Genomic DNA, 27,777 nt, shown 5'->3' with positions numbered 1-27,777 from the left:
GGTAATACTTATGCAAAAGCCCTTGACTCTCGGTCTTCCCTACCTCTTCATCTTCCCCCACTTTTTTCAATATACAAATCGAGTATACAGAGATAGGATTGCCAGCGTAACCGCTGACACGTAGAAAGCATATCTGTTGGAGCGCTTCATTTCCTAAGGAAGTGAATGGATGTTGATAAAAAGGGTGACTATGTGTCACCTCCCCATGATGAAAACCAGGACAACACTGATTTCGGAATGCACAGGCAACGCGTGGGATTCTAACCTAGAACGCCTAAGGCCAGATCTTTAAACACAATGCTTCTACATACATGACTCTTCGAATCCACTCCTACGTACTTTACTTCTCACCTACAGAGATAGTTATCATTCGCTTCGTGATTGTGAACAATATAACAAAAATGTTCAAACAAAACATAAATGTTGCCGTCATTAATTTTTATAAAACTACGGGAAACAAGTGTGAAAGAAAAGGATTTACGCATAAAACACACATAACACACAATTTTCTTGCTTAATCCATAGGCTTGGCACAGTTTTCGAGGGCTTCACTTAATCGCAATCGGGTATCGACCCCTCTGCGGGTCGCAGTACCCATGCCTTCCACTTCCCCGATGTGCGATTACACTATCGGGACTCCACAAGCGCGCCTTTTACACTAAAACCCACTCCCTTTGTTATATCGGGAATTTTGGAAAACACGGGAATACAAAGAAAATCCCGCTCTAATCACTTAGGCCGGACCTCAAATTTTATGTATCGGGGCTTATAAATATCGTTGGGTCCGGCATATCGCATATCGCAATATGCACAAGCATGGGGCTCTACCGATTGCGATATGTGACGGGGCTTCGGACCTGAAAACATATATATCATATTTGATAAGCTCAGCGGGTCTGCCATATCGCCGCGCACATTGTGTATAAGTCCTGGGCTCTGCCAATATGCGATATGTGATTGGGGAACCGAACCTGATGATGTATATAATGCGGTTAGTAATGCCATCGGGTCCAGAGGCCAGTGGCACGCCATATATATATATAAACCCTGGGACCCCGCTGATAGTGACATGTGATATAGCTTCCAGACCAGAAAATATATGAATTTGGGTTGATATTACCGTCGGGTCTGAAAGATGACGATGAACCTTGAGTCTTAGCGTTAATTTCAATAGGTAGGAAAGGGTTTTACGCATGTTTTTGAGAACTTCTGCTATAAGGAGCTATGACAGGAATAATGATACGATGGGAGGTTTTGTGAGTTAAATAAATCCCGATGAACATATGAATGAAGGGCTTAAACAAGGTTATATGCGAGGGATTTATTAAGGGGCTTAAACCATTTGTGAATGGAAGATTTGACTCTCCAGAGAGCTAAATCCCTCAGGTAAAACAGATCGTTCAGAGAGATGCAAGATTAACTTCTCAGGGACCCATCCAAAATTGTTGCCAAGGCAAGTTTTGATAGGGTGGTGGTTGTGGCCACAACAATATGATGTTGTGTTTGCTCCAGCATTGAAATAGTACGAGATTGAGCAATCAAATGTGGATTGTAGGAATAGTTTTTTAACATTGGTTGTATGTTGAACGATGCCCAATTCATGTGAATACATTAATATGTGTGTGAGAGGATACAAGTATGTGTTGCGAATTTGAATGATGAGTAGAAATCGGATCCTTGCGAGGAGGTGGTATAATCTTGAAGGATTATTGAGTATAATTTTTGTAGAGACGAGATCAACTATTTCGTGGGCCCATAACCCACAGGTCCACGTGTTTGATAAAGGATGCAGCTTCGTTGCATCAGCATGTAGATTACTAAATCAAGGAATATTCCTCATATTGATCTCATATAATGTTTCTTCCATAAATAACAAGACCTTGATGCATTAGTAACGTAAAAATTTGAATGTAGATTACCAAATTAGAGAATGTTCCTCATACTGACCTCATAGAATGCTTCTTCCATAAATAACAAGGCAAGTTTGATGCATTAGTAATGTGCTCAATTGAAAAGATCATTATTTCCATACCTTGGATTCTACTATCACATGGCTTGGTATGTAGTGCATCCCTCTCATGCTTGGTTCATAGTGTTTATGTAGATATCATTGTGCTAAACAATTTATGTGAGGCTAGCTTGCAAGAAATAAGAAATTACCTGAACACTTGCAGTGAATTTGAATGAAGATAGCTTGATTTAAGAGCAAAGGCATTGAATAATCCTTTACCATGGACAAATTACTTGAAGATGCAATGAGGACAAAGAAACATGTCACATTCTTTTACAACACCATTGTAGAGGTAGCTTGAGCAGACTATCTTCACTCAACTCAATCTTTTCTACCTTGTAGACGTAGCCTAAGTAGAGTATCTTCACTCAACTAAATATTTTTTTCCTTGTGCTCAGTTTGGCAAGGAGGTTTTGGTCATTTTGGTAACGCAGCAGGAGCAAGAGTAATGGCAGAGCAGAGACATCTTCAACCAAAGAACTCTAGGTTGGTACTCTATAGAAAAATTGATATTTTTTGTATATATATTACAAAGAAGTATATTCTGAAAGTAATATTGGTTATATCCTGTTAAATTCTTAATTTAGGGTTTCATAAACTATTCTCACAACTTTAATATTATTAAACTTGTCAGTTTTAGGAATTCTAGGTCTCACATGATCTCTCTATGTTTTTACTCAAATTTCAAGGGGAGCACTCGTTCGATGCATGCAATCATGTTTTTTCATGCATTTCACATTTTTTATGTAGTAGGGTCCATCGAAAGTATACAACATGGGTATTTTTTGGATGCAAAATTAAATTCCACATTCTTCAAGTGCCCCCGCTCAAAATTTGAGTAAAATCATATAGAGATAAGTTGAAAATACGAGTTGAAAAATTAATTTTTTTCTTTTTTCCCTCAAAAACTTGATGAAGTAATCTAATCGTATTTTATTATTTCCACTATTATTTTATAATATTATTTAGGAAGCCTATTTTAAACCTAAAAATTTCTCTAATGAGGATTACCATTAATCTTGTTCTTCTTTCCTAAACTTCCCAAATATTGATTTGGTGCGGATACAATTTGATAAACTGAGCACATATAACACAACGCATGTCTATCCTAAGCTTCCTAGATGTTGACTTGGTCCAGATACAATTTGATAAACTGAGCACATATAAATAGTGCATGTCTTGTCTGATTCCAACCCCCATAGGAGTTAGAATTGCGTCACAGCTACAAATGTATGGGATACAACAAGCTTTACAATGTCACTCATTTCAAAATATAAAAACTTGTTTTACAATGTCACTCATTTGGAAATATAAAAACATAGACATGTGGGGTGCATGCCTCTTTTCTATACATATTTTTACTTCTTCTTTTTTTAATTTCTAAATTAAATTATCATTTGTGTTGCTAGGTAAGTGTTTGTTACTCTAGTTAAATGAATAAATCTATATATTCTCAGCAAGGAGAAGTTATTTTAGTGGGAGATTTCAATGCTAGAACAACAAATCAACAAGCTAGTATTTTTTGTTGCAAAGAGGATGACAATCCTATCTGGCTCATTGAAGAGGAGAATCCCCAACATGTGAGATGTTCAGAAGATGATAAAGTTAGCAATCATTTTGGTGAGGAGTTGTTGGTATTGTGTGGTGCTTTCAACTTAATTATCTGCAATGGTCTAGATAAATGGAAAAGGTCTGGGAAGTTCACCTGCAACACATATAATGGGGAAAATGTTGTTGACTATGTTATTTGTTCAAAAAGCTTGATAGAAAGGATAGATGAAGTTAATATTGGAGAGCATATATGAGACTTAAAGTCAAACTATAACCCAATTTATATAAAAATATCTTGGTTAGAAGAAAATCAGCATAGGAGGAAAACCCAATGTTCTCAACAATCGATATCAAGGGGAAAAATTCTTCTCACGCAAGAAAATTTCACTATCTTCAAAACAATGTTGGAGAGATCAATTCAAAAAGGGAAGAGTGGCTCCCAAAGCCTCAATGGTCATGAGCTAACAAGTATAATTCAGAGTGCACTTGGGAAGTGAAAAAGAGAAAAAAAAAATAGGAAATCTGAATCAAATTGTTTTCTTGTAAATGCTTGGTTTGATTAGGAATGCAAAATGGCAAGGAAAACCTTGAAAAAGGCAGGTGAGGAGGAGAAGAAGATGATGATGAATGTAAAGGTATATAAGTAGATTTTAAAGAAAAAAAGATGTGTTCATGAAAGCAAGGTGAGAAGAGTTAATATATCTAAGCAAGAATCACCAAAAGCGTTTTTGGAAGCAACTTCAACCAAGGAAGAAGCAAATTGAAAATAATATTACAACCAATCAATGGTTTGACTATTCAAGACAACTCTATGAGAAAGAAGCAAAGGAGGAGCCTCCTCCTAGGATCAACACAACCACAAAGCTTTTCACATTATATGAAGTAGAGATTGGAATTTAGAAGTTGAAAATAGGAAAGACAAAGGACTTGGCTGAACTTAAGTAGAATATCTAAAGTGGGGAATGAACATTCTTGCACCACACATCATGGAAATATTCAACAACATCATTCGGAAAGGATTTCAAAGAGATTGGACAACTAGTCTAGCAATACCCCTTTTTAAAAGTTGAGACATTAATAATCCTTCCAACTATAAAACCATTATGCTCAATCCTTTGTTTGCAAAGCTCTTTAGCAACATGGTGGAAAATAGAATCAATAAGTGGATGGAAGTCAAAGAAAAGAGGGAAAAAGGGCAAGCAGGTTTTAGGCCTAAACATTCTACAGTAGATCATGGTATTATGTTGAGACACATTATTGAAAATGTTTGGGAGGGAAAAGAAGAAGTATTTTTCTACTTTGTTGATTTCAAAAAGGCATTTGACATGGTCCTTAGAGATAAGTTGTGGAGTAGAATGGAAGAACTTGAAATTACTTTGTATTATAGAGTTGTTGTCCATAGGCTTTATGAAGAGGTGAAATTCAAAATTAGAACTTCAGCAGGCATTTTAGAAAGCCTTAGAAGTGACATCAGATTCAAGCAAGGTTTCCTGTTATCCCCTACTGTTTTTGACTTATATATTGATAAATTGGAAGAGTGGATAAATCTGCGAGGTCGGGATGGTGTTCAGTTGGGGGAGTTTGTGATAAAGCTTCTTTTATATGTTTATGACCTTGTATTGATTGCTAAATCAGCCTAGGGATTGCAGATGCACCTATATGCCCTTGAACATTTTGTAAAGTTGTGGGGATGCAAGTCAATACCAGCAAGACCAAAGTAGTGATTTTCTCAAATAAAAAGAAGTAGAGACAACATACGTTCTTCTTTGAAGGAAACATTCTTGAAGAAGTAAATGAATACAAGTACATCAGGATTGATTTCAACAAGAAGTTTAATTGGGAGAACTATAGGAAGAGGAGAATCTTAAGAGGGTGGAAAGCATTATATGCTCTTCAAAACATATGAAGAGAGGCAGAGTTATGGGATTGGAAAACAATTAAAGTCCTTTTTGGGCTCCTAGTTTGTCGAGTGATATTATATGGGTGTGAATTGTGGGCTAGCAACATCCCTATCTCAAAATGGAAGCAAATTGAGAAAATCCAAAAGCGCTTGATCATGAGCAAGTTTAAAATAAAAGTTTTGTTTCTTATGATATAATGTTGAGTGAAACATGACCAACTTCTGTCGAAGCAATTGCTATGGTGTGTCTCATAAGGTATCCTCAAAGAATTGAGCAAATGGGAGAAGGTAGATGGCCTAAAGTTATCTTCATTGAAGGAATGAGTGAAAGAAAGAAATCTTGGATGAGAAAAAACAACAAATGGATGGAAAAATGAAATATTTACATCAATTCATGTCCCACAAATAGCAAGGATTTGATGAGTTATGTTATGGAGAAGTTTCGTAAGCATATATGGGGAAAAGAGCTCGGTAGAAAGAAGAAGTATTATGTTCAAGAATTCAACCCCATGTGTGATATCCAACAAAAGGAGTACATTGGAGCTAGCATTCAATGGAGATCAAAGATTCTTATTGCTCAATTAATAACTAACTCGCATTAATTACGGTGCGAAATAGGTCGGTGGAAAAGACCTAAAAAAGCTTGGGAAGAGCTGGAGTGTACTTTTTTCACTTATGGGGCAGTGAAATCGGAAAAACATTTCATTTTTGAATGTGATTCTTTCAGAGACTTTAGAGACAGTGACAACAGTATGTTAACATAAGTTCCTTGGCATTTTTTTTTCGCTGAAGGGACTGTTAGTAGGTTGGGTCAGCCCATCATTAATTTGAATATTAAGAGGATTGAATTACAAAAGGCAAAAAACAGAGAAACTAGTGGTTCCATATATTATAGCTAGTCTCATGGATGCCAAAATTTCATTCATTCATTCACACTAATTTAAACTCACTAAGTGAAAAAAATAAAAGCTAAAATTCGATGTATGGGGCAAGATTGACCCATTGTTTCATGATCGGTCATGGTCATTAGCAGCAGTACCATTACCTTCATCATTAATGTTACTTGTATTAACGTGAGATACCAACATGAGATGGGAAAAATGCAGTAGGAAGCCCCTCAAATCCTCAATGGATCTACAAAGCCTAGTAATAGTGCCAAGTCTCTGCACGGATCACATTACCCTGACATCACCAGCGTCCCTATGCTCTACAAGTAGAACAACATAACCAATAGCCCAGTGCAATTCAATACACCGCCTGGTGACCCTGTTTTTGGCTCCCCACTTAGGCCCTCTACTGCTCCATTAAATCCCATGCCCACTGAGCCACAGCTTGGTGGGACAGCCCACTTCTCAGAAATCCCATTCACATGGCCGATCCGGCCTGGATTTTTGGTACCCACATCATCGCTGCCAATAGTTTACTCAAACGAAACATTAGAGCCACAAATGGATATTGTTGATAGCATCGACAATGCAGGCTTGGTTGCAGGGGCACTATACATTCTTTTCTCAGCACATAAGGTATGTTTGCTACAGTGAATGCAATTATGTACATGCTATTAGTTTTAGTAAGTGTTAAACATTACGAAAGAACCCAACAAAATAAATTATTCGCAGCTTTATATCTTTCAGAATTCTAGATATGATTTAAAAAAATCAATGTTACACATCATTATATCTCAAATGCTATAATGATAAAAATAATAGACAACGTATTAGATTGAATGCTTTTGGTAAATTTCAACAATTTTGAAAATTTGTTTTTGTCAAGAGCAAGAACACTAGGGATCTTGCCAACAATGGTCTGCTGGTGACTATTTAGGGTGTAGAGGCTGGTGATGTCTGCATTGATGTTTTGTATTTGGTAAGTCTTTAAAACTATACAATGAAAATATTAGGACTTGGAGAAGAAGAGGTATTTTAGTCTCTTCAAATCAGGGAAAAAGGTATTTTACTATTTTAGCCTATTCAAGTGAGCTAAAAAATAATTTTAGCCTATTCAAATCAACAGAAAAGGTATTTTCACCTAGAGTTGTTTTTAGTAAGATTTTTTGGAAGCTTTTTTTGTGGGTTTTTGATGCAGGAGCATCAAGGGTTTTTTTTATTTTGTAAATATGTTAAAAGGGGGTGTGATGATTTTTAATATTTTATTAATTAATTTGCATAAAATAGGAGAAGGTGAGGATTTTTGTAAATATCTTTTTATTTAAAGGATATGAGGGAATTTAATTAGCTGAAAGATTTTAGGGATAAAGATCTATCCTTTAGGGATGTTGAGAGATTTAGGGGTTTGTTGAGGAATTGAAGGGATTGAGCATTTAATTAAATGATTTTTTAATTGTATAAATAAGAGGGGGTTTGAGAGAAAAAAAAACATTGAGATAGTTGGAGAGTGTGTAGAGAGCTCTGTATGTGAGCTTTTGGCAAATTGTAAAGGGCCAATGGAAAGAAAAATCCGGCCAAAGAAGGGAGTTGTATTGTAAGTACTGTTTATTAATGCCGAATTTAATTTCTGAAGTTTATATTCCATAATTGAGTTGTGTGGAATTTATGGGGCAATCTAGTATCAGAATGAAGCGATCCTGAAAAAGAAAATGCCTGTATAAAACATGGATGAATTGAGTTCATACGTTCATGACATAAAAAGGGGTGTTTGAATTCTTGTGAATTGTTAAAATATATGGTTCTATTTTCAATTGACTGCAATCAAATGTCTATAATGCTGTACAATCCGAATGCAATAAGGTGTCAGACTAATATTTTATAGCTTTGAGTAAATCTTGATATAATGATTGAAATTTTGGTGAAGCCGACTGCAATACAGCCGAGACTTGGAAATTGAGATCGAGTATGTTTAAACGTTTCAGTAGACATTATTGAAGTTCGATAAATATTCGGATGGCACTGAATCGTTGAATAGTTTGGTAAGTCGATATTGTGCAATCGATACAAAATATGCAGGCGGAGGAGACAAGATTTAAATTGGCTCGATTTCTATATGCAATTGTACAAAAGGTTAACGTTGTTAGTTAATGCAGTGGATTAATTTCGAAACGAGAGTGATTCCGAATCTGGACGCCGAGTAATGGACGCAGAGTTTTGTTGCTGGAAAATTAATACAGGTATGAGCAGCGTTGTTTTCTAAAACGTTGAATCTGCATTGAACTTGGTGAATTGGGATAGTTGAGATCGATTAAAACAATCCACAGTTACTGGTTATAACAGCGCAATAGAAACATCAATAAAATCCAGTTTTGAATTCATTTACACTGTGGTGCTTGATGGATTGAAATTGTATGAAAGCCTGTAGTTAAATCCAGAAGTTGTGAATCAAATGTATGGTGGAAATACGATTGATCCGACGGAAATTTGCAGAACCAGGGAGTGGCAATGAAGATGATCCAAAGGTCAATGTGTGAATATGAGTCGAATGGAATTGAATGCGTTATCAGCTGAATGGAAGGTAAGTTAAATTCCATGGTTCAGATTGTCATCAAAGTAAATTCCGATTGTAAATGAATTGGGAGCGTTGGTATTTTTTATCACTGGTATGTATAAGTGGCGCAGTGTTGTGAATAAACAAGTGATATCGACTTATGAATCATTGAGTTTCATGTATGGAGAAGTTCTGGCTTAAATAATAGAACAGTCGCCACATAGATGTCAGAAATGTTTGAATGGAACGCTGTGTAAAGATTGTATGGATAATTGAAAGTCTCAATTTGTAATCAAAGGTAAGAGAACACAGGACTGTATTCCTGAAACTCTGTTTATTCATTGGAATGCAATTAGAACCGGTTTTAATAACTGTGTGGATAACTGTGGGGAGAAATAGCAATTCCATAATCATTACTAAGGTGCAGATACTGAGATACATGGTGAGTAAACAATGTTGGTATTCCAGGCCACTATTGAAATGAAATCGAATTACTGGAATTGAACTGTAGGAGCGCAGGTTGAATGGCAAATAGAAGAAAGGAGCGCTGATTGCATGGGTAAGTCATGTATGTGTCATTGACATTAAAATTGTCATGACTATGTGTTAATTGATAATTATATTTAAACTGGAGAGTTTTAAGGGCGCACCTAAATGTTGAGTTAAGAGGAGATAAGCTTTGGTCAAGAGGTTAACTTAATGGAGTTCTAATTAAAGTCTTCACTTAAGACTTCAAAATGAATTTATGTGTAGAGAGATTTGAACTCACATTATCATTTGGTTTGCTATGAAGGATTCAAAGAATGAATATGCCGGTGAATGAGTTTTTTTGTTTAAGTTGGGCATTTACTGAGATGTAATTTGTCATGAACAAATTAATGGAAATCCTGGGTATTGCAGGCTAGGCTCTAGGCTTGCGTCAATTTTGGTATCAGAGCTTGGCTTTGTTGAATTAAAAAATGTTTATTTTCTGATGTGGACAAGAAGGTTTGTTGAACTGAAATGTATTTGTGAATGTGTGATGAATAATGAAGATCAGATTTTAAATCTGATATGCAGCATATATAATTGCAAGTGAACAGAATGTAGGTAAAGGAGATCAGATTCTAATCTGAAAGTCAAGCAACCAGAGTACAGTTGGGAGAATGAAGAAGAACAATTAAGTTCTTAGAGGCAGGGAAAGCAGAATTAAGCAGAGATTGTAGAGACAGAAAGAATCCACAGCGATGTTGGGGAATGGAAATTCACTTGGATCGTGCAGGTATTGTGTTTGGTTAATTTTGATTTGAGTTTTACTGACAAAGAAATGGAATGAGGATTGATGGTTGCAGCAAAGAAGAAATTCAGCAAATAAGAAATTGTTGCTGACAGCTAAAGTTTGCCAGATCAAGCCAGAAGATTGGAAGAGAGAATCAGATTTTAAAATCTGATTGACAGTGGTTGAATATCGAGAATTTATGCAGAGGAAGCATAAAGATTTGTTGGAACAGATTTGCAGGAGTGATGAGATTTTGAAGGTAAATGAAGTGCAGATGAATGGGAGGACAAGATCAGGCGAGATCTTGGAGGTAAGATGATATGTTTTTGAAGAATAAAATATTGTAGTCTTTGCATTGAAATATTATTGCAACTCCCAAAAGGCAATTGCTAACAGATAAAGGAAGCTGGTGAAAGTTTCTAGGTGAAACATAGAGGTGGCAGAACCTTGAGGAAATCCAATAGAGATTGGATAAGGAGGACAGTTGTGTTCTTAGAACAGGCAGATGAGTTGAAGCCCGGGAAGAGCAAAGAGAAGTGCTCAAAGGAGGTTCCAGAGATAGAACCAATTGCTTGCCAAAAGACTGAGTGAGGAGAGCTTGGTGAGGTAAGTGGCGGCAGGACAGGACTTGCTGCTGAAGAGGCTTTAGTGCAACTCATAGAAAAGTGAGTAAGGAACTCATAGAGATGGAAAGGATGATGACTAGTGACAGTCGTAACAAAGGTTCTGAAATAAATCACAGCAGAGGACAAAAGGAGAAGGGCGCCAAGGCAGTTGGCATACAGAGACAGTTAAGCAAAGAGGAATATGAAAGGGAGAAGGCTGAGATAGCAGTTCAGCTTGAGGTGTTAATGGAGATGTTGCAAAGAAATGAGGAAGACCAGAAGCATGGTTATGTCATGAGGAAGAAGTTGAAATGGCAGAGGCTACAAGAGAAGTGGAATCATCAAGTAAATATGCAAATGATAAAGGAACTAAGGGAACTTGAACAGGTTATTGATGCCAGACAGAGAATAGAGAAGCTCGAAACAGTTGAGCTACAACAAAAGGAAGATGCTGAAGAAGATGTTGAAGTTTCGATATGTTACCCAGAGAGTGGACCATTACTTTTTGAAAGTGATGAAGAGCTAGAGGAGTTGAATCATATGAATGATTCAAAGCAGCCCAAAGATTTGATGACTGAAGCATCAAACAAGACCGTAAGGTCTTGTGATTTTAAAACTAATGATTTGTGTGTGATTGCAGGTTTGGAAGAAGAGGAAGAACATCTACTGAAGGATGTTAAGGAAGATTTAGGAGAAGAAAGGGCATGTGAGGAAATAGAAGATCGTGTAAAATTTCCAAAGTCCACTCCAAGTAAAATCATTGAGTTATATAGAGAATTGGACTTTCAAAGGAGGAAATTGGAAGAACAGAGGATGAATGTCCAGGATAAGAAGGATGACAAAGCAGTTGTCATAAAAGAAATTGCAGATGATGAGCAAAGGAATGTTGCAGAGGGAAAGGAAGTTTGGGAGGCCGCAACATTCATAGTGACAGCTAGAGCAACATGTGAGGCAACATTTATAGTAGCAGCAGCAGAAAAGGTGATCAAAACAAGTGAAGAACAAGTAAGAATGAGAGTTCAGCAATCAAGAGATGGAAACAATTAGCAGACAGAGGACATACTGGACAGAGAAAAAGAGTTGATAAGGAGGTTAATGATAAAAACATCCCAGAGAAAGACAGCCGAAAGAAAGAAAAGGAGCAACAACAAGAGAATGACAGTGAAAGATTACAAGAGTAGAGCAAGTGGAGTATTACAACACAAAATATGGAAACCTGGAAGACAACAGCAGATGACAACAGTAGTAAAGCAATCGACAAGCATGGGAAGATTACAAAATAAAATTTGGGATCCAGGAGGAGATATCCAGACTTATGACCAGGTGGTCATGAATTTTCTTACATGGGGAGTCTGATGCAGGAGCATCAAGGGTTTTTTTTATTTTGTAAATATGTTAAAAGGGGGTGTGATGATTTTTAATATTTTATTAATTAATTTGCATAAAATAGGAGAAGGTGAGGATTTTTGTAAATATCTTTTTATTTAAAGGATATGAGGGAATTTAATTAGCTGAAAGATTTTAGGGATAAAGATCTATCCTTTAGGGATGTTGAGAGATTTAGGGGTTTGTTGAGGAATTGAAGGGATTGAGCATTTAATTAAATGATTTTTTTAATTGTATAAATAAGAGGGGGTTTGAGAGAAAAAAAACATTGAGATAGTTGGAGAGTGTGTAGAGAGCTCTGTATGTGAGCTTTTGGCAAATTGTAAAGGGCCAATGGAATGAAAAATCCGGCCAAAGAAGGGAGTTGTATTGTAAGTACTGTTTATTAATGCCGAATTTAATTTCTGAAGTTTATATTCCATAATTGAGTTGTGTGGAATTTATGGGGCAATTTAGTATCAGAATGAAGCGATCCTGAAAAAGAAAATGCCTGTATAAAACATGGATGAATTGAGTTCATACGTTCATGACATAAAAAGGGGTGTTTGAATTCTTGTGAATTGTTAAAATATATGGTTCTGTTTTCAATTGACTGCAATCAAATGTCTATAATGTTGTACAATCCGAATGCAATAAGGTGCCAGACTAGTATTTTATAGCTTTGAGTAAATCTTGATATAATGATTGAAATTTTGGTGAAGCCGACTGCAATACAGCCGAGACTTGGAAATTGAGATCGAGTATGTTTAAACGTTTCAGTAGACATTATTGAAGTTCGATAAATATTCGGATGGCACTGAATCGTTGAACAGTTTGGTAAGTCGATATTGTGCAATCGATACACAATATGCAGGCGGAGGAGACAAGATTTAAATTGGCTCGATTTCTATATGCAATTGTACAAAAGGTTAACGCTGTTAGTTAATGCAGTGGATTAATTTCGAAACGAGAGCGATTCCGAATCTGGACGCCGAGTAATGGACGCAGAGTTTTGTTGCTGGAAAATTAATACAGGTATGAGCAGCGTTGTTTTCTAAAACGTTGAATCTGCATTGAACTTGGTGAATTGGGATAGTTGAGATCGATTAAAACAATCCACAGTTACTGGTTATAACAGCGCAATAGAAACATCAATAAAATCCAGTTTTGAATTCATTTACACTGTGGTGCTTGATGGATTGAAATTGTATGAAAGCCTGTAGTTAAATCCAGAAGTTGTGAATCAAATGTATGGTGGAAATACAATTGATCCGGCGGAAATTTGCAGAACCAGGGAGTGGCAATGAAGATGATCCAAAGGTCAATGTGTGAATATGAGTCGAATGGAATTGAATGCGTTATCAGCTGAATGGAAGGTAAGTTAAATTCCATGGTTCAGATTGTCATCAAAGTAAATTCCGATTGTAAATGAATTGGGAGCGTTGGTATTTTTTATCACTGGTATGTATAAGTGGCGCAGCGTTGTGAATAAACAAGTGATATCGACTTATGAATCATTGAGTTTCATGTATGGAGAAGTTCTGGCTTAAATAATAGAACAATCGCCACATAGATGTCAGAAATGTTTGAATGGAACGCTGTGTAAAGATTGTATGGATAATTGAAAGTCTCAATTTGTAATCAAAGGTAAGAGAACACAGGACTGTATTCCTGAAACTCTGTTTATTCATTGGAATGCAATTAGAACCGGTTTTAATAACTGTGTGGATAACTGTGGAGAGAAATAGCAATTCCATAATCATTACTGAGGTGCAGATGCTGAGATACATGGTGAGTAAACAATGTTGGTATTCCAAGCCACTATTGAAATGAAATCGAATTACTGGAATTGAACTGTAGGAGCGCAAGTTGAATGGCAAATAGAAGAAAGGAGCGCTGATTGCATGGGTAAGTCATGTATGTGTCATTGACATTAAAGTTGTCATGACAATGTGTTAATTGATAATTATATTTAAACTGGGGAGTTTTAAGGGCGCACCTAAATGTTGAGTTAAGAGGAGATAAGATTTGGTCAAGAGGTTAACTTAATGGAGTTCTAATTAAAGTCTTCACTTAAGACTTCAAAATGAATTTATGTGTAGAGAGATTTGAACTCACATTATCATTTGGTTTGCTATGAAGGATTCAAAGAATGAATATGCCGGTGAATGAGTTTTTTTGTTTAAGTTGGGCATTTACTGAGATGTAATTTGTCATGAACAAATTAATGGAAATCCTGGGTATTGCAGGCTAGGCTCTAGGCTTGCGTCAGTTTTTCAGTCTAATTTCTGGAAAACTTGACAGGAATTTATTAAACAATAAATCACAAGCTTGATGGGTAACCCTTGCACAATCGAAGTGCCTTAGAGATTTTTCAGGGTGTTGAATCCATATATGCACAATTGAAGTGCCCTAGAAAATTTTCAGGGTGTTGAATAACAATAAAAAAACTAGTTTAAATAACACAAATCAAGATTTCACCTCAAATTTTTCCATTGGATTCCTGCACCAGAAAATCCAAAAAATCACACTATAGACAACTCATTTTCGCCTATTCAAATCAATGTTAATTCTGTCAACTCCTTTTCACCTATTCAAGTCAATGTTAATTCTGTTTTTTCCAATAAATTTTTTATTAAGTTGATCGATTTACAAAGGAGTGTGATAATCATGAAAATATTTTTGATGTTCCTCTTGTGAATCTATGTGACAAACAAAGAGTTATACTTGATGTATGGCTTGTGTTTGACATAGTTGTATATGGAATGGCAAGTCCATGTCACAGACACATCTTCAATTACTCTCTACTGGATTGGGAGAAAGCGCACGTGTTTGTTTGCTCCCTTTTCTTTACCTTGCCACTTGACCCTAATCCTAATCTTAACCCTACTTCCTCTCAAGTAGAAAATGTTGTGGATGCATCTCATACTCTCTATGGATGAGTTCAAAATGACACTTAGGGTCGAATTGAGTTGCATTCTATTGCAACATAACAGATTTGGTCTAAAGCATGAAGGATAACTCCTTATGAAACCCTGAAACTTAACTTTAGAAAAAAATAGGATCTTCGAAAAACATTATTGTTTCTCACTTTCTAAAGCACACTCTAATAGACCACCCTGATATAGTTCTAGGCTCCTAGGAAATGATTTTGAACCAAAAAGTTACCTTTCCACCACAGATTTATTAAACATCTCAGGTCAAAGCAGAGGTGTCAACTCTTGCCACAAACAAACATCCAACTTATGCTTGCACAAAAGATTCTAAACCACCGATTTTATGTTAGGGAAGGTCTACCCACTAACATTACATAATAAGAGCTTCAAATTCTTTTTCACGGGATATCAAACCCAACAAACTCCCCATAAGAGTAATTTGACCAACATAACACCAAAAGGAAAAATAGCTCGAGTTGCAACCTCGTTGTAGGATTTACCTTGTGTGATGTTGTGCTCCCACTTTCTTTTATTGGGTTTGAACTGCTACTTACATATATATCATATTGTTGAAGAATCTATGGCATCTAGGTACGATGAGATTCTTCTGACGATGATAACTATTTGTGAGGTACTTTTTACTTTTACTAATTAGCACAATCTTATCTTATTATTATTAGAGTGTTTTCTCTTACTTCATCATACAATTACCAAAAAAAAAGAGACAACACAAGATGTTGGCTCTCCACCAGGGCAAAACTTCTCTCTCCTAGAGAGGAAAACCCTTTTGTAAATTTCTCTTATTGAAGCTTCAATTGACAAATTCCAAACCCTAGACCCTTGACCAGTAGATCCTCCAAGCACAAGACACAACCTTTCTTCCTTTTGTCCTTCAATCAATGCCATCTTCTGCTTTTCACCTGGATTTCTTGCTTCACACTTCTTCTGGCAACTGAAAGCTCTTTTCCGGTAACTGGAGAAACATGTCTCCTTAGAGACCTCTCCTTTGGAGTCTTCCTTTCCTTCTCTACTTCACTTGGCAATCTTCCCTTTCCTTGACACTTAGGCTAGAGAATGAGACCTTCCTTGAGAGATATTTCCAAGTTAAGAGGCTTATCCTCTTACCTTACTACAGATCTGAATTCTTCGCACGTGTGGTTGATCTAACTCTTGAAATGAGCCCTTTTACTTGCCTCCTTCCTTCTCTGTAGGTGTCCTCTTTTTCGCTAGAGATGGGGGATTTATTAGCAGTAGGTTATTAGCCCAATAAAACTTGATTATGTTGTTGCACTTTTGGATCTGATGTGACTACAGAACTACCCTCCTTTCTTTGCGCGTATGATAGAATTAGGCCCTAAAACAACCCTCCCAAACTTGATTTCTCTTGATTCTTCTTCACTGCCCTCGAATCACCTTTATACCCCTTTTTCGCACCTCTTTCTCGTCCTTCCTTCTTCGCTGATTTCAAAGATGATTGATGGTCTAATGGTGAGGTCGAACTGCCCTATATATAGGATTCTGTGTCTCCTTTTGGGTTAGCTTGAGCTAGTGAGGCCGACTTGACTTTAAGTGCACCAAAATTCATTTCTTTGAGCCGACTTGAAGAGGAGACTTGTATTTTCTTTGGAGGAACATCCTAAACATATTTATTTGACTCTAATACATATGTTTACATAGTGTAACATGCCCACATGGTCTTCAATAGTTACATTGACTCTTTGACTTTCCTAGAAGAACTCAAACATGTGCTTGACCTATGTAATGAGCAAGAAACTCATTTTTACAATTTTCAAAAATAATAATTATTTTCATTTACAAGTACAAAGATCAAGATTACATTTATGAAGACCGAACTTAGTTACACTTTTTTCAACACTCCCTCTTAACTAGGGAGGTATTCATAAATCATTACAAGGTGTTTGGACATTTTCAATCTGAAGAATTCACATAAGAGAAATCGGATTAGCAATCCATCGGTTATAGAATCATAGTAACCAACGTTGTTTCCACAGCAAGGCCTTAACTGAAAGCTCTATCTCTCAATATATTAAAGCACAATGTTAGTGAGACTAGTGACTATAAAAACCTTCATCATTGTCTCTCAAGGTACATACCCACCCGAGTGTTCACTGAGTATAACCTTCTAGGACTATTCTTATCTTGGGTTCCCAACCCTCAAAGAATATCAGTCCTCTTGCCTACTCTTTTCTTGAATTCCCTACACATCCTCAAAGAGAATCAGATGCCAGATGATTACCAAATCCTCCATTGTTTCTTCCCAAGTGAAAATATGAATGTTGTGTCTATCTCTCCCTCTCAACTAGGGAATATATTTCCATTCATGTGAAGGAATGAACCCAAGATCCCTCTTAATTAGGGACTTGTCAGAGCTCCCTCTCAACTAGGGACTCTCCTTTCCATCAAAAACTTCTTCTTTGTGGGTCCTTCAGCTGCTTGATCACTTTCTTTTCTTGATGTCATGAAATCCATCTAAGCTTCTTCCTTGTAGGGCATCAACCATCAATCACTTTACTTCTTAGTTTGTCATGTCATCCCTTTCTTCATGGAAAGTGGCCTTCTTGATACTTATCTGGAACCTTCTTCATATGGCTACTTCTTTCTCATCATGTTTCTTTCAGGAATTTCCATCCACCACATGAATGTTGGTTGTGCTTTCACTTACAACCCTTGCTCCAGTAGCCCTGCATGAACCTATCAAGATATTATTCAAGAAATCAAAGCATAGCATTAAATCAAATAGTACCTTACGAGATGGATTTCCATCATGACATCTTGTTGCCTTGAATCATCAACATCCTGCATATTTCACATCTCCAAGGACTTTTCCAGGTGTCAAGGGATCCTTTAATCTCTTCCTTCCTTGGTCAGAATTCTCGTGCCTTCTTCCAGGATGTGTTTTCAACAAAACTGTCGGATTTTGATTCTTAGTGTCCATGGTGTCCTTTTACCTTCGATCTCTTTATCTCATATGATTCTTTATATATTTTATTGTTAATCACCTCATACATCATATGAGAATAGTTCTCATGTTGACCTTTTTCAGTGTGTGAACCATGCCTTCATGCATATCTTAATGAAAGATATCTTATCTTCTTCTTGACCATGATTCCAAACCAATTCCCCATGTCTATTAATACAAATGATGACATGACTCTAACTAAGAAACATAGATGCATACACACCTCATCTTAGTTCTTTCCTTGATCATCTCAACTTTCCTTGACAACTTCCTAGATTGAGATTACCTCAATCTCCTTTGCTTTGCTACATCTTTCCTTGCCTGCATATCATCCTTTCTTGAATCCCCATAAGTGGAATTCTTATTGAGACATCTGCTTTTCCTTAAAGTCATGAACCCTCTATTGAAGATTTCACGGAGGATCCTTGTAGTCCTCATCCTGCAAATGCTCCTTTCTGTTGATGATAGTGGCCTTCTAAGATGATTCTTCTTGATCATGATCATTCCTTTATGCATTGATGGGGTTATCCAAAGGCTACATCCTTCCTACATGAATATATTTATATGAGTTGTCTCTACATAATGCTCCTATATTCCTAAAGATGTCATTCCCATAAACCATGCATTCTATCCTATTGCTACATGTTCCTATGATACCCAAAAATTTAAAGAAGACTTATGCAAAGAAGTTGATTTCAGTCGTAGTAGAGATCCGGAGGATCTTCCTTCTTCTGCTTCTAATCTTCTTATTTCACTTCTTGGATAATGTGGGCTTCTTCTTGTTTCCTCTTATTTTTGTCCTTCTTGAACTTAGGACAATCCCTCTTGTAATGTCCATACTCTTAACAGCCAAAGCATTGGACTTTGGACATATCTCTTTTACCCTTTCTCTGTGGACCAAAATTGCCAAAATTTCCTTTTCTCTTGGCCATAGCAGAAAATTCTTGCTCCTTTGATCCCATAGCATCTTTGGCTTTGAGTCTAGTCTCCTCAATTTTGCATAGAGACCAAAGTTCATCCAACGGGGTAGCTTCCTTCTTGGCATATATACTTGATGTGAAGTTGCCCCATTCTTCAGGTAATGCATTGAGAACCATAGTTGTCATCTCTCTGTCTGACATAACTTCTCCTAGTTCTTGTAGCTGATATCTCATCTTAGAGACCTTCATGAAGTACGGAGTTATTCCTTCTTCCTTGGAGATCTTCATTTTATATAGTTCATTACGCAACCATATCACTTCTCCAACTGTACTAACTGAAAATAGCTCCACCAACTTGTCATAGATTTATTTAGATGTTTCAAGTTTGGAAACATAAGGAATGAGAGGGTCCTTGATGGATTCTATCAAAATCCTTTGAGCCCTTGTTTCATCCTTATTGTACGTTTCTAGGGCTTGAGTTTGTTCCTTAGCATGAACAGTGACACTCCCTTTGATGTAGTCCAAAAGATCATTTTCCTTGAGAAGTAGATCAATCCTCTTTTTCCATGCAAGGAAATTAGTAGTCCCAACCAATTTGTTTCTTTCCTTGCAAAAAGACATTTTAATGTTTTCAGAAGAGGACATAAAAATACTTACTTAAGAGTGTTAGTGATGAGGATATCTTCCTTCTTCCTTGATGAATGAAGTCTTAACTTCTTGGATCTTGGATTTATTCAAGATTCTTCCTTCAAGGTGCCTCGTGAGAGATTTGCTTGTTGATGAAAACTCTTCAATGTGTAGATCTGGAGATCTTCAATGATTGGCTTGGATATGAGTATCTTCCTTTGAAGATGATGAGCCTTTGATGTAAACCCTTCTTGGATGAACCTTCTTGTAGATGCCTTTAGATGGAAGGCTTCCTTCTTTCTTTGTTCCCAGGATGGTAGTCCTTCTTGATGGATCTAGGAGAGGAGATAGTAATCCTCCTTGTCTTTGATGGATCTAGAATCCTTGCTCGTGGATCTGATGCTTCAACTTTTGTGTGCCCTTGCTTCTTGATCTTGATGCTTCGATCTTCTATGTGTTCTTGAGATGCCCTTCCTTGATGTGTCACCTTAGCTTTGAAACCATGTTGAAGAATCTAGGGCATCTAGGTATGATGATATTCTTCTGATGATGATAACTATTTGTGAGGTACTTTTTACTTTACTAATTGGCACAATATTCTTATATTATTATTATTAGAGTGTGTTCTCTTACTTCATCAAATAGTTACCAAAACAAAAGAGACAAGAACACAAGATGTTGGCTCTCAACCAGGGAAAAACCTCTCTCTCCTAGAGAGGAAAACCCTTCTGCAAATTTCTCTTATTGAAGCTTCAATTGACAAATGCCAAACCCTAGACCCTTGACCAGTAGATCCTCCAAGCACAAGACACAATCTTTCTTCCTTTTGTCCTTTAATCAATGCCTTCTTCTAATTTACACCTGGATTTCTTCCTTTGCACTTCTTCCGACAACTAATAGCTCATTTTTTGGCAACTACAAAAACCCTAGGTCTCCTTAGAGACCTCTTCTTTGGAGTCTTCCTTTCCTTCTCTACTTTGCTTGGCAACATTCCCTTTCCTTGACACTTAGGCTAGAGAATGAGACCTTCCTTGAGAGATATTTCCAAGTTAAGAGACTGATCCTCTTACCTTACTGCATATCTGAATTCTTCGCACATGTGGCTAGTCTAGGGTTTGAAATGAGCCCTTTTACTTGCCTCCTTCCTTTGCTTTAGGTGTCCTCTTCTTCGCTAGAGATGGGGGCTTTATTAGCAGTCTTTTCTTAGCCTAATCAAACTTGATTATGTTGTTGCACTTGTGGATCTGATGTGACTGTGGAACTACCCTCATTTCTTCACATGTGTGATAGAATTAGGCCCTAAAACAACCCTCCCAAACTCGGTTTCTCTTGCTTCTTCTTCGCTGCCCTCGAATCACCTTTATGCCTCTTTTTCACACCTCTTTCTCTTCCTTCCTTCTTCGCTGATTTCATATATGATTGATGCTCTAATGGTGAGGTCGAATTGCCCTAGATATAGGAGTTTGTCTCTCCTTTTGGGTCGAATTGAGCTAGTGAGTCCGATTTGACTTTAGGTGCACTAAAATTCATTTCTTTGAGCTTACTTGAAGAGGAGACTTGTCTTTTCTTTGGAGGATCATCCTAAACATATTTGTTTGACTCTAATACATAGTGTAACATGCCCACATGGGTCTTAAATAATTACATTGACTCTTTGACTTTCCTAGAAGCACTCAAACATGTGCTTGACCTATGCCATGAGCAAGAAACTCATTTTTACAATTTTCAAAAATAATGATTCTTTTTTGTTACAAGTACAAAGATCAAGATTACATTTATGAAGACCGAACCTACTTACACTTTCTTCAACACATATCAATCCCATACATTGTTTATGTCCATCGAGTTGTGCTCTAGTAGCCACATGTAGTGGTTCCCTAATGATAACCATATTCAAATACTAGTTGGCATGCTCCCACATTGTTGTATTGCCAACTTTGGCTCATTAATGGTTGTGGTTTGTCTTAGTTAGAATTTTCAGTATGTTGATCAATGGTCCTGTCCATATTTCCTTAAGGGTTGTGTTATCACCTACTGCTTACACCTACCTACCAATCAGTGAGAAAAGCCTTCAACCCCACAAGGTGTGGTTAGTGGTATGGAACTAAGAAAAGGGGTTGTCACACTAAATCCCTTCTCTCTCCATTTAAGCTATCTCCTAGGTTAGCTATGGGGGGTGGTCCCTAAATGGAAAACTAAGTTAAAGAAATGTGAGGTTCTAGGAGAGTGTTAAAGTGAAACTGGATTACTTTTAATTATGAACAAAATATGATATGGGCAATAAAAATCATTAACATGATAAAACCATCAAACCAATGCCTTAAGATAAATTGTTCAACATGAATGAAAGATACATTTGCTCAAAACAAAAGTAGAATGCTTCCAACAATGAAAGCAAAGCAACCCTGATATGGAAACAAAGATGTTAATACGATAATTGATACAATATATAAAATGCTTTCAAAATATAATCAATGTCTAAATCAAAGCATATAGAGATATCTTGCGAAAGGAAAAGCAATTAGTGTTCTACTTGCAAAAGGAAAATGAAACAATGTTTGCCAACATAAAATATGCAACAATGACAAGTAGAATGGACAATTGCAAGTAAAACCATAAGATGTATTAGCATGGGATGCACTTATACTATATTTGAATGCAATTAGTATTGGTTATTTTTAATCTAAAATTCCTAATCTAAGTGAGAAGTCCTCCTCTTGAGCTCTTACCAAAGGCTAAAAATTGGAGTGACTGTAAAAAAGAGGGGGCGAGAGCACATATGTTTCATTAATGATACCCGTCCCTTAAGTCTTATGAGCCAGCATGTGCCTTCGTTCCTACAAGGGGACAAACCACCTTCATAACTGTAGGGTCACAACGCTTTTACCATACTTCGTACCAGATGAAATAACTTTCCGAGAAAGCTTTTTTTCTTATACTTTCTATCAACCAAGCTTATGCTTGGAGACTAATTTTAGTGAGGCTTTGGAAGCCTTCCTATACTAAAATTCCTAGATGAGAGTGGAGATTGTGTTAATTCCCCAATGAAAATATACTTACATGCAAATGCTTCATAAATGGAAAATGAGATAGCTTGTAAAACTTTGAGAATTTAGCATGTAAATGAACTCATATGTGCTTGCATGGAAAATAAACAAATGAGGTAGATTGTTTTAAAGCTACGATTGCTCCAATAGATATGCTTCAAAAGTTACCAATGTGTATAATAAAAAGTGAAGCATATACTTGAAGGAATAATCAAAACTTGGCACAATGTTGCATGTTTGCACATGAGATAAAATTTACTCAAAATTTACAAGTTAAAGCTTATGCATATAAAAGATTTAAAATAAGGAAAAAATTGCATGTGGATTGAAATGAGTTAATTCTTAAGCATGAAATTAAGTGTTTGAAGGCTAAGAAAACTAGAAACAAAAAATCAGTCAACCCATAAGAATTCCCTCCTCAAATGAGGAAGGGGGATGCCATGGGAAAAATCCCAAGCTTCCTCAAAACAAAAATTTTATTTTATTAGAAAATGAGGCCCTCTTATAGAAATGAGGGGCTTGAGAAGAACTTACAATATGCACTTTAAACTTACTATTTCCCAAAGTTACAAGTGTAAGATTTTAAATATTTACTTGTGAGATGTTACAAAGTAAAGGCCTAAACCTCAGAGGTTAATAAAGGTTACAATTCCTCAAAAGAATGAAGCTTTAGAAGAAGAGGTGAAGTGATAAGAAGGAGGTACTTTTGGACTTGAGGTTCCAAATGGAAAATGGTTTTTTAGCTTATGCTTCAACTCCCTTTCTTCAAATTTGAATTGCCTCCAAGAACACCTATAGGCAAGCAAGCAAAAGAGTTAGCATGCAAATGAAATAGTGTTAAAATATGTGAGAGGAAATCACATGCATGAGAAAGAAAGAGGTAGAAACCTAATGTAAATATAAAATAAACTTTATATTACAAATTCCATCACTAAAATTAGCTTGAAAGAGCTGATTAGTGAGTGAGAATTAGGATTTAAATCTTACAACTTAGCCTCAAATGCTAAATAAAATTAATATGTGCACAAATGAGAGAATAAAATATATGATTTTTTAGAGATGGAAAAGAAGCAAATGACTCATGAAACCCCATTTTAAGTAAATATATTTATGTCTTATGAGATTATTGGCTTGAACAACTTGTGGGATCTTTGATATCCTTGGAGGTGACTATTCCAACCGAAGAAGTCCTCACACTCCAATAGGCTTGGCAACTTATCCTTTAAACACACAAATGCCTGCAAACCAATTGTTAGTGTTGTTGACCACTGGAATGGCACCTAATGATTATATCAAGACTCCATGCCCAAGGATGATCCAAAGGACACTTGTACCATCAGATATCATCAGTCAACAGAATTTTTAAACTCTACTTCTATCTTCTCATCATCTTTCTTGTACCTAGATTCCACACCCTACGGGGAACTGTAATAAGTGATACTAGTATTGATGAGTTTTTGAGTTTGTAACAGGCCTAGGATGTTGGGACCCAATCAAAAAACAAGTACACATTGGAGTGTTTTTTTTATCTGGTTAATTATGCCTTCTATTTCAGAAGCGGATAATTTTCTAGGTTTTTTCACTCACGTTTTACCCCAAAGCTGGGGTGACGATTTGAAGGTTGAGCCCCTAACACATATTAGTGTCTAGATTCGATATATATTACCATACTAGATCACACAAAATTTCATGGAATTTGGTTAGGTCTAGGTAGTTATTTTTAATTTTTTAGATTTTCCGCACTGCAGAAAAGACTAATAAAATTATACTTGTAATGTAATAAGTGATGTCTAGAGAAGTTGTATGGGGTATGAGTAATGAAATTTGCACGTCTCACCCCCAACATTCTACTATGACACACTTTGATGGGTTAAAAATGTGTTTTGAACCCTCAAAACCCACTTTTCCTAAGTTTAGTGGGAAATCTGACAATTAATTAAGCCAAAAATTAAATAAATGGAGAAAAATAATATCCACACATGCCAAATGTTGTGGAAATGAGGTGAAAAAATATAGGGGAGTTAAAGTGAAGTCTCAAAGTGATGTGGACTCCTAAAATAAAGGAAAGGACATGTGCTCAAATAAAATCAAATTTATGGCATTAAATGAGAAAGTTGCTTACTTGGAAATTAGAATTTGTGAAGTTAATGCACATTTGAGAGGATTTGAGAGAATATTTGGTGGAGATTTTTGTGGGAAATTGTTCCCACATGGGTTACCACCCATATACACTTGTCATTCCATCATAAAATTTGAATTTGGCACATAAGATAAGAAAAAAAATGATGTCCACTTTCCAGAATTCGATTTTTACACTTGGCATTGGAGCTCCATTCAACAAATTTGAATTTCTCTTTGGAATTGTCACCTCATGTCACTTGTTTAATCACTTCTACATTATGATTGACTCCCATAGTTCTATATAATAGAGCCTTGAGCTCTCATTTGTAAGATACTGTTACTAGCTACTGTGCTTGCGAAAGCATTGGTACCTTGTACACTTTCAAAAATATCAATAAAGACTTTGGGGTTTCATTCATGAGGTGTTACTCCTTTGGGAGTGTGATGAATTGTTGATCATTGGTATAATTCTTTTTACTTATGCTTTGATCTAATTTGTTTCCATATGCTCTTGTAGATTTGTTAATGTAGAGCTATCTTGCATTTCCATTTGATTCATAAGTATGCTTTAGGTATAGAATGCTCTAGTTAGTTTTAAATAAATATTTAGAGTTTCTTATAATTGTTTATTGCTAACTCTATATGGAACTAATTCTTGATTCAAGTTTTGTAGAGGGAACATCTTGTTGGGATCACAGAATCAAGTGTGAGGGGAAGTCTTTGGAGAAATCAACCCACTCTTGATACATTCTTAAAGGAGCTCTCATTTGTTCTTTGAGCCTTCATAGTCTTATCTTACAAAGTGGTTTTGCAGGGGTTTTGGCACATAGCTTGTACACAATCCAAGAACTTCTAAATTTAATCTCTTTTAAAAAACATTGTACTTTATTTCTTTCATTTTCTATCTAAGAGCTTGAAGATGGCTAAGCAAAAATGAGAGTTTACTCTCACTCTTTGGCTTAGCCTTTTGTAAATTATAATTGTACATATACATTTTATCTTGTTGATTTTTTCACTAATACTTAACTTATTTTGCAGTCATTGTTTGGATTGTTTGCTAACTCTTGTATGGCAAATTTTGAAGAGCAACCTCCCGCAACATCTAACAAGTATTTGTGGGACCTTTGGCAAATGTTGGGGGTTCGATTTCCAAGGATGTCGTGAGCCCTTTTGAGGCTTATTTTGGCCAAGTCGTGTTCACTAGAAGGCTGCCCATTTTCCTCTCTAAGTCGTGGGCATTTGGAGGTGTTGACAACTACGTGTCAACGACCCATAGCAGTACACCCCCTTTTTCACAAAAGGGATAGCGCCTGATCGATGTGTCTGTGTCATCCAGCTATCATCATCAACATGATTATCATGTTATAATGTAAACCCATTCTGCATATATGTGATGTAAATAATCTCAGCAGATCTATGTCATGTATCTAATTGCCTAGGTAAACCTATTTTTCTGGTAACGATCTACATTCTGGGAGGTTTTCTGTCTCACTGATCCATTCTCGGATGGTCGGCGGAGTTTTTCTTTAGCCTTACCCCAAAGCCGGAATGAATTTTGTCACCAGGATCTTAGGTGAGACCTATTGTTATAGATCGAGTCTATGTAAAAGTGATTTGGGAATAATCCTAACTATTTGGTTAGGTTATTTTATTACAAGTTGCTTAGTCTGTTGGATTATATTTGTGTCGCAGAAATGGGTAGTCTGTGAGGGTCTTTTTCAAATGGGTTTTCCCCCTTGAGATATAAAAAATGTAAAAAATCATGATGTAAAGTGTCTTGAGGGTTAGAAAATAATTTATCCCCTCATAGGTCCTAGGTAAATTTAATTTTTCCAAAGGTAAAATTCATGGATCCTTTAAAAAAATAAATCTTAACAGGTCCAGGGACTAAGGTTAATTGATTATCTTGCTAAATTTTATGCCTTGGGTCCCTGGGGTTAAATCAAAGTCAAAATTTTGAGGACATAAATGCAAAATTTTAATTTTTTAATTTATTAAAATGCATTTAATTGAAAATTTCGAAATTTCCTCAATATTTAAAATTTCAACGGATGCGATTAAAAGAAATTTTGATCCTCATCAACGGTCGAGATCACTTTGACAATGATCACTCGAACTAGTCGTTGGGAGATTTATTTTTAAATAGGAGGTCAGTTGTCTGTTGAGATCAGTCGATCTCTAAGTCGTGTGCTAAGTGAAATCTCTCTTGTAATCTTTCTTTTTATGAGCAATAAAGAAAGACTTTGGGGTTAATTTCTGCTGGTGTTACTCTTCGTGGAAATGCTGTAAGATGTTCTATTTTCATACATAGATTTCTTTTTAATCATTGATGATAGCTTTATGAAGAGTGATTTAAGCACAGGTATCTTACTTGGTCACTGGGTTTTGAATGGTAATTTAAGTTTTGAATATAATGGCAGGTATCTCTATTAAATCTGAATTTTATTATCATTTTCTCGCTCTACGTTAATGGTTGAATTGAGTTGTGCAGGGAATTTTTATTTTTAGTTCATCGGGCATTCAGGGAAGTTTTCAATTGGACCAGCCAACTCCCAATTTGTATTTTCTGAAGAGCCCAGCTTGGTTGAATCCCGGGCTTATTATAAGAAGTTTCATTGTTGATGCATGGAGGGTTTTGGGCGAAGCACCTCCATTTAAATTTAAAATCTCAAAAAAAATTCTATGTTAAGTTGATAAATATGGCTTTTAAAAGCTTCAGATTGTCAGATCTGGGAGCGGAGACGAACTCACACTCCCTAGATCTGATAGATCTGCTATTTATGTGCATAGATTTGTAATTTTTTTATTTAGTTTTCTGATTTTGGTTTTCAGGGTTTTAGTGTTTTTTGGGTCATTATGTATATCATTTGGGTGTTTCTGGTTGTATTGCAGCTCCAGATCTGAAGCTGAAGGTTGTGCAGAATCCAGATCTAGGCCCTAGAGGGTAAGATCTGGATCCCTGGAAGTCCATCAACATCATTTTTAGCAGGGTTTCTGTCCAGAGATTTTGCAATCCAA

At 36.3% G+C, this 27,777-nt stretch overlaps 1 protein-coding gene across 4 annotated transcripts in view; it reads left to right on the top strand.

Moving 5' to 3' along the window:
• The first annotated feature begins 6,551 nt into the window (after positions 1 to 6,551).
• Positions 6,552 to 27,777, top strand: part of LOC149194068 (protein BOLA2-like) — a 297,602-nt gene continuing 276,376 nt past the window's right edge. For all 4 annotated transcript variants that reach the window (XR_016254494.1, XR_016254497.1, XM_089404999.1 and 1 more), the window contains exon 1: positions 6,552 to 6,985. Coding sequence is in view for 2 of the 4 variants with exons in the window: in XM_089404999.1 (XP_089261125.1) it covers positions 6,776 to 6,985 (210 nt within the window). In the remaining 2 variants the exon portion in view is untranslated. The remainder of the gene's footprint in view (positions 6,986 to 27,777) is intronic.

The sequence above is a fragment of the Pinus tabuliformis genome, chromosome 2_2, assembly GCF_031772625.1.
Source record: "Pinus tabuliformis cultivar Carrire ecotype Pingquan chromosome 2_2, CPIR1, whole genome shotgun sequence".
In the NCBI taxonomy this organism is placed as follows: domain Eukaryota; kingdom Viridiplantae; phylum Streptophyta; class Pinopsida; order Pinales; family Pinaceae; genus Pinus; species Pinus tabuliformis.
The sequence above is the reverse complement of the archived record's forward strand: the minus strand, read 5'-3'. Positions and strand labels throughout refer to the sequence as shown.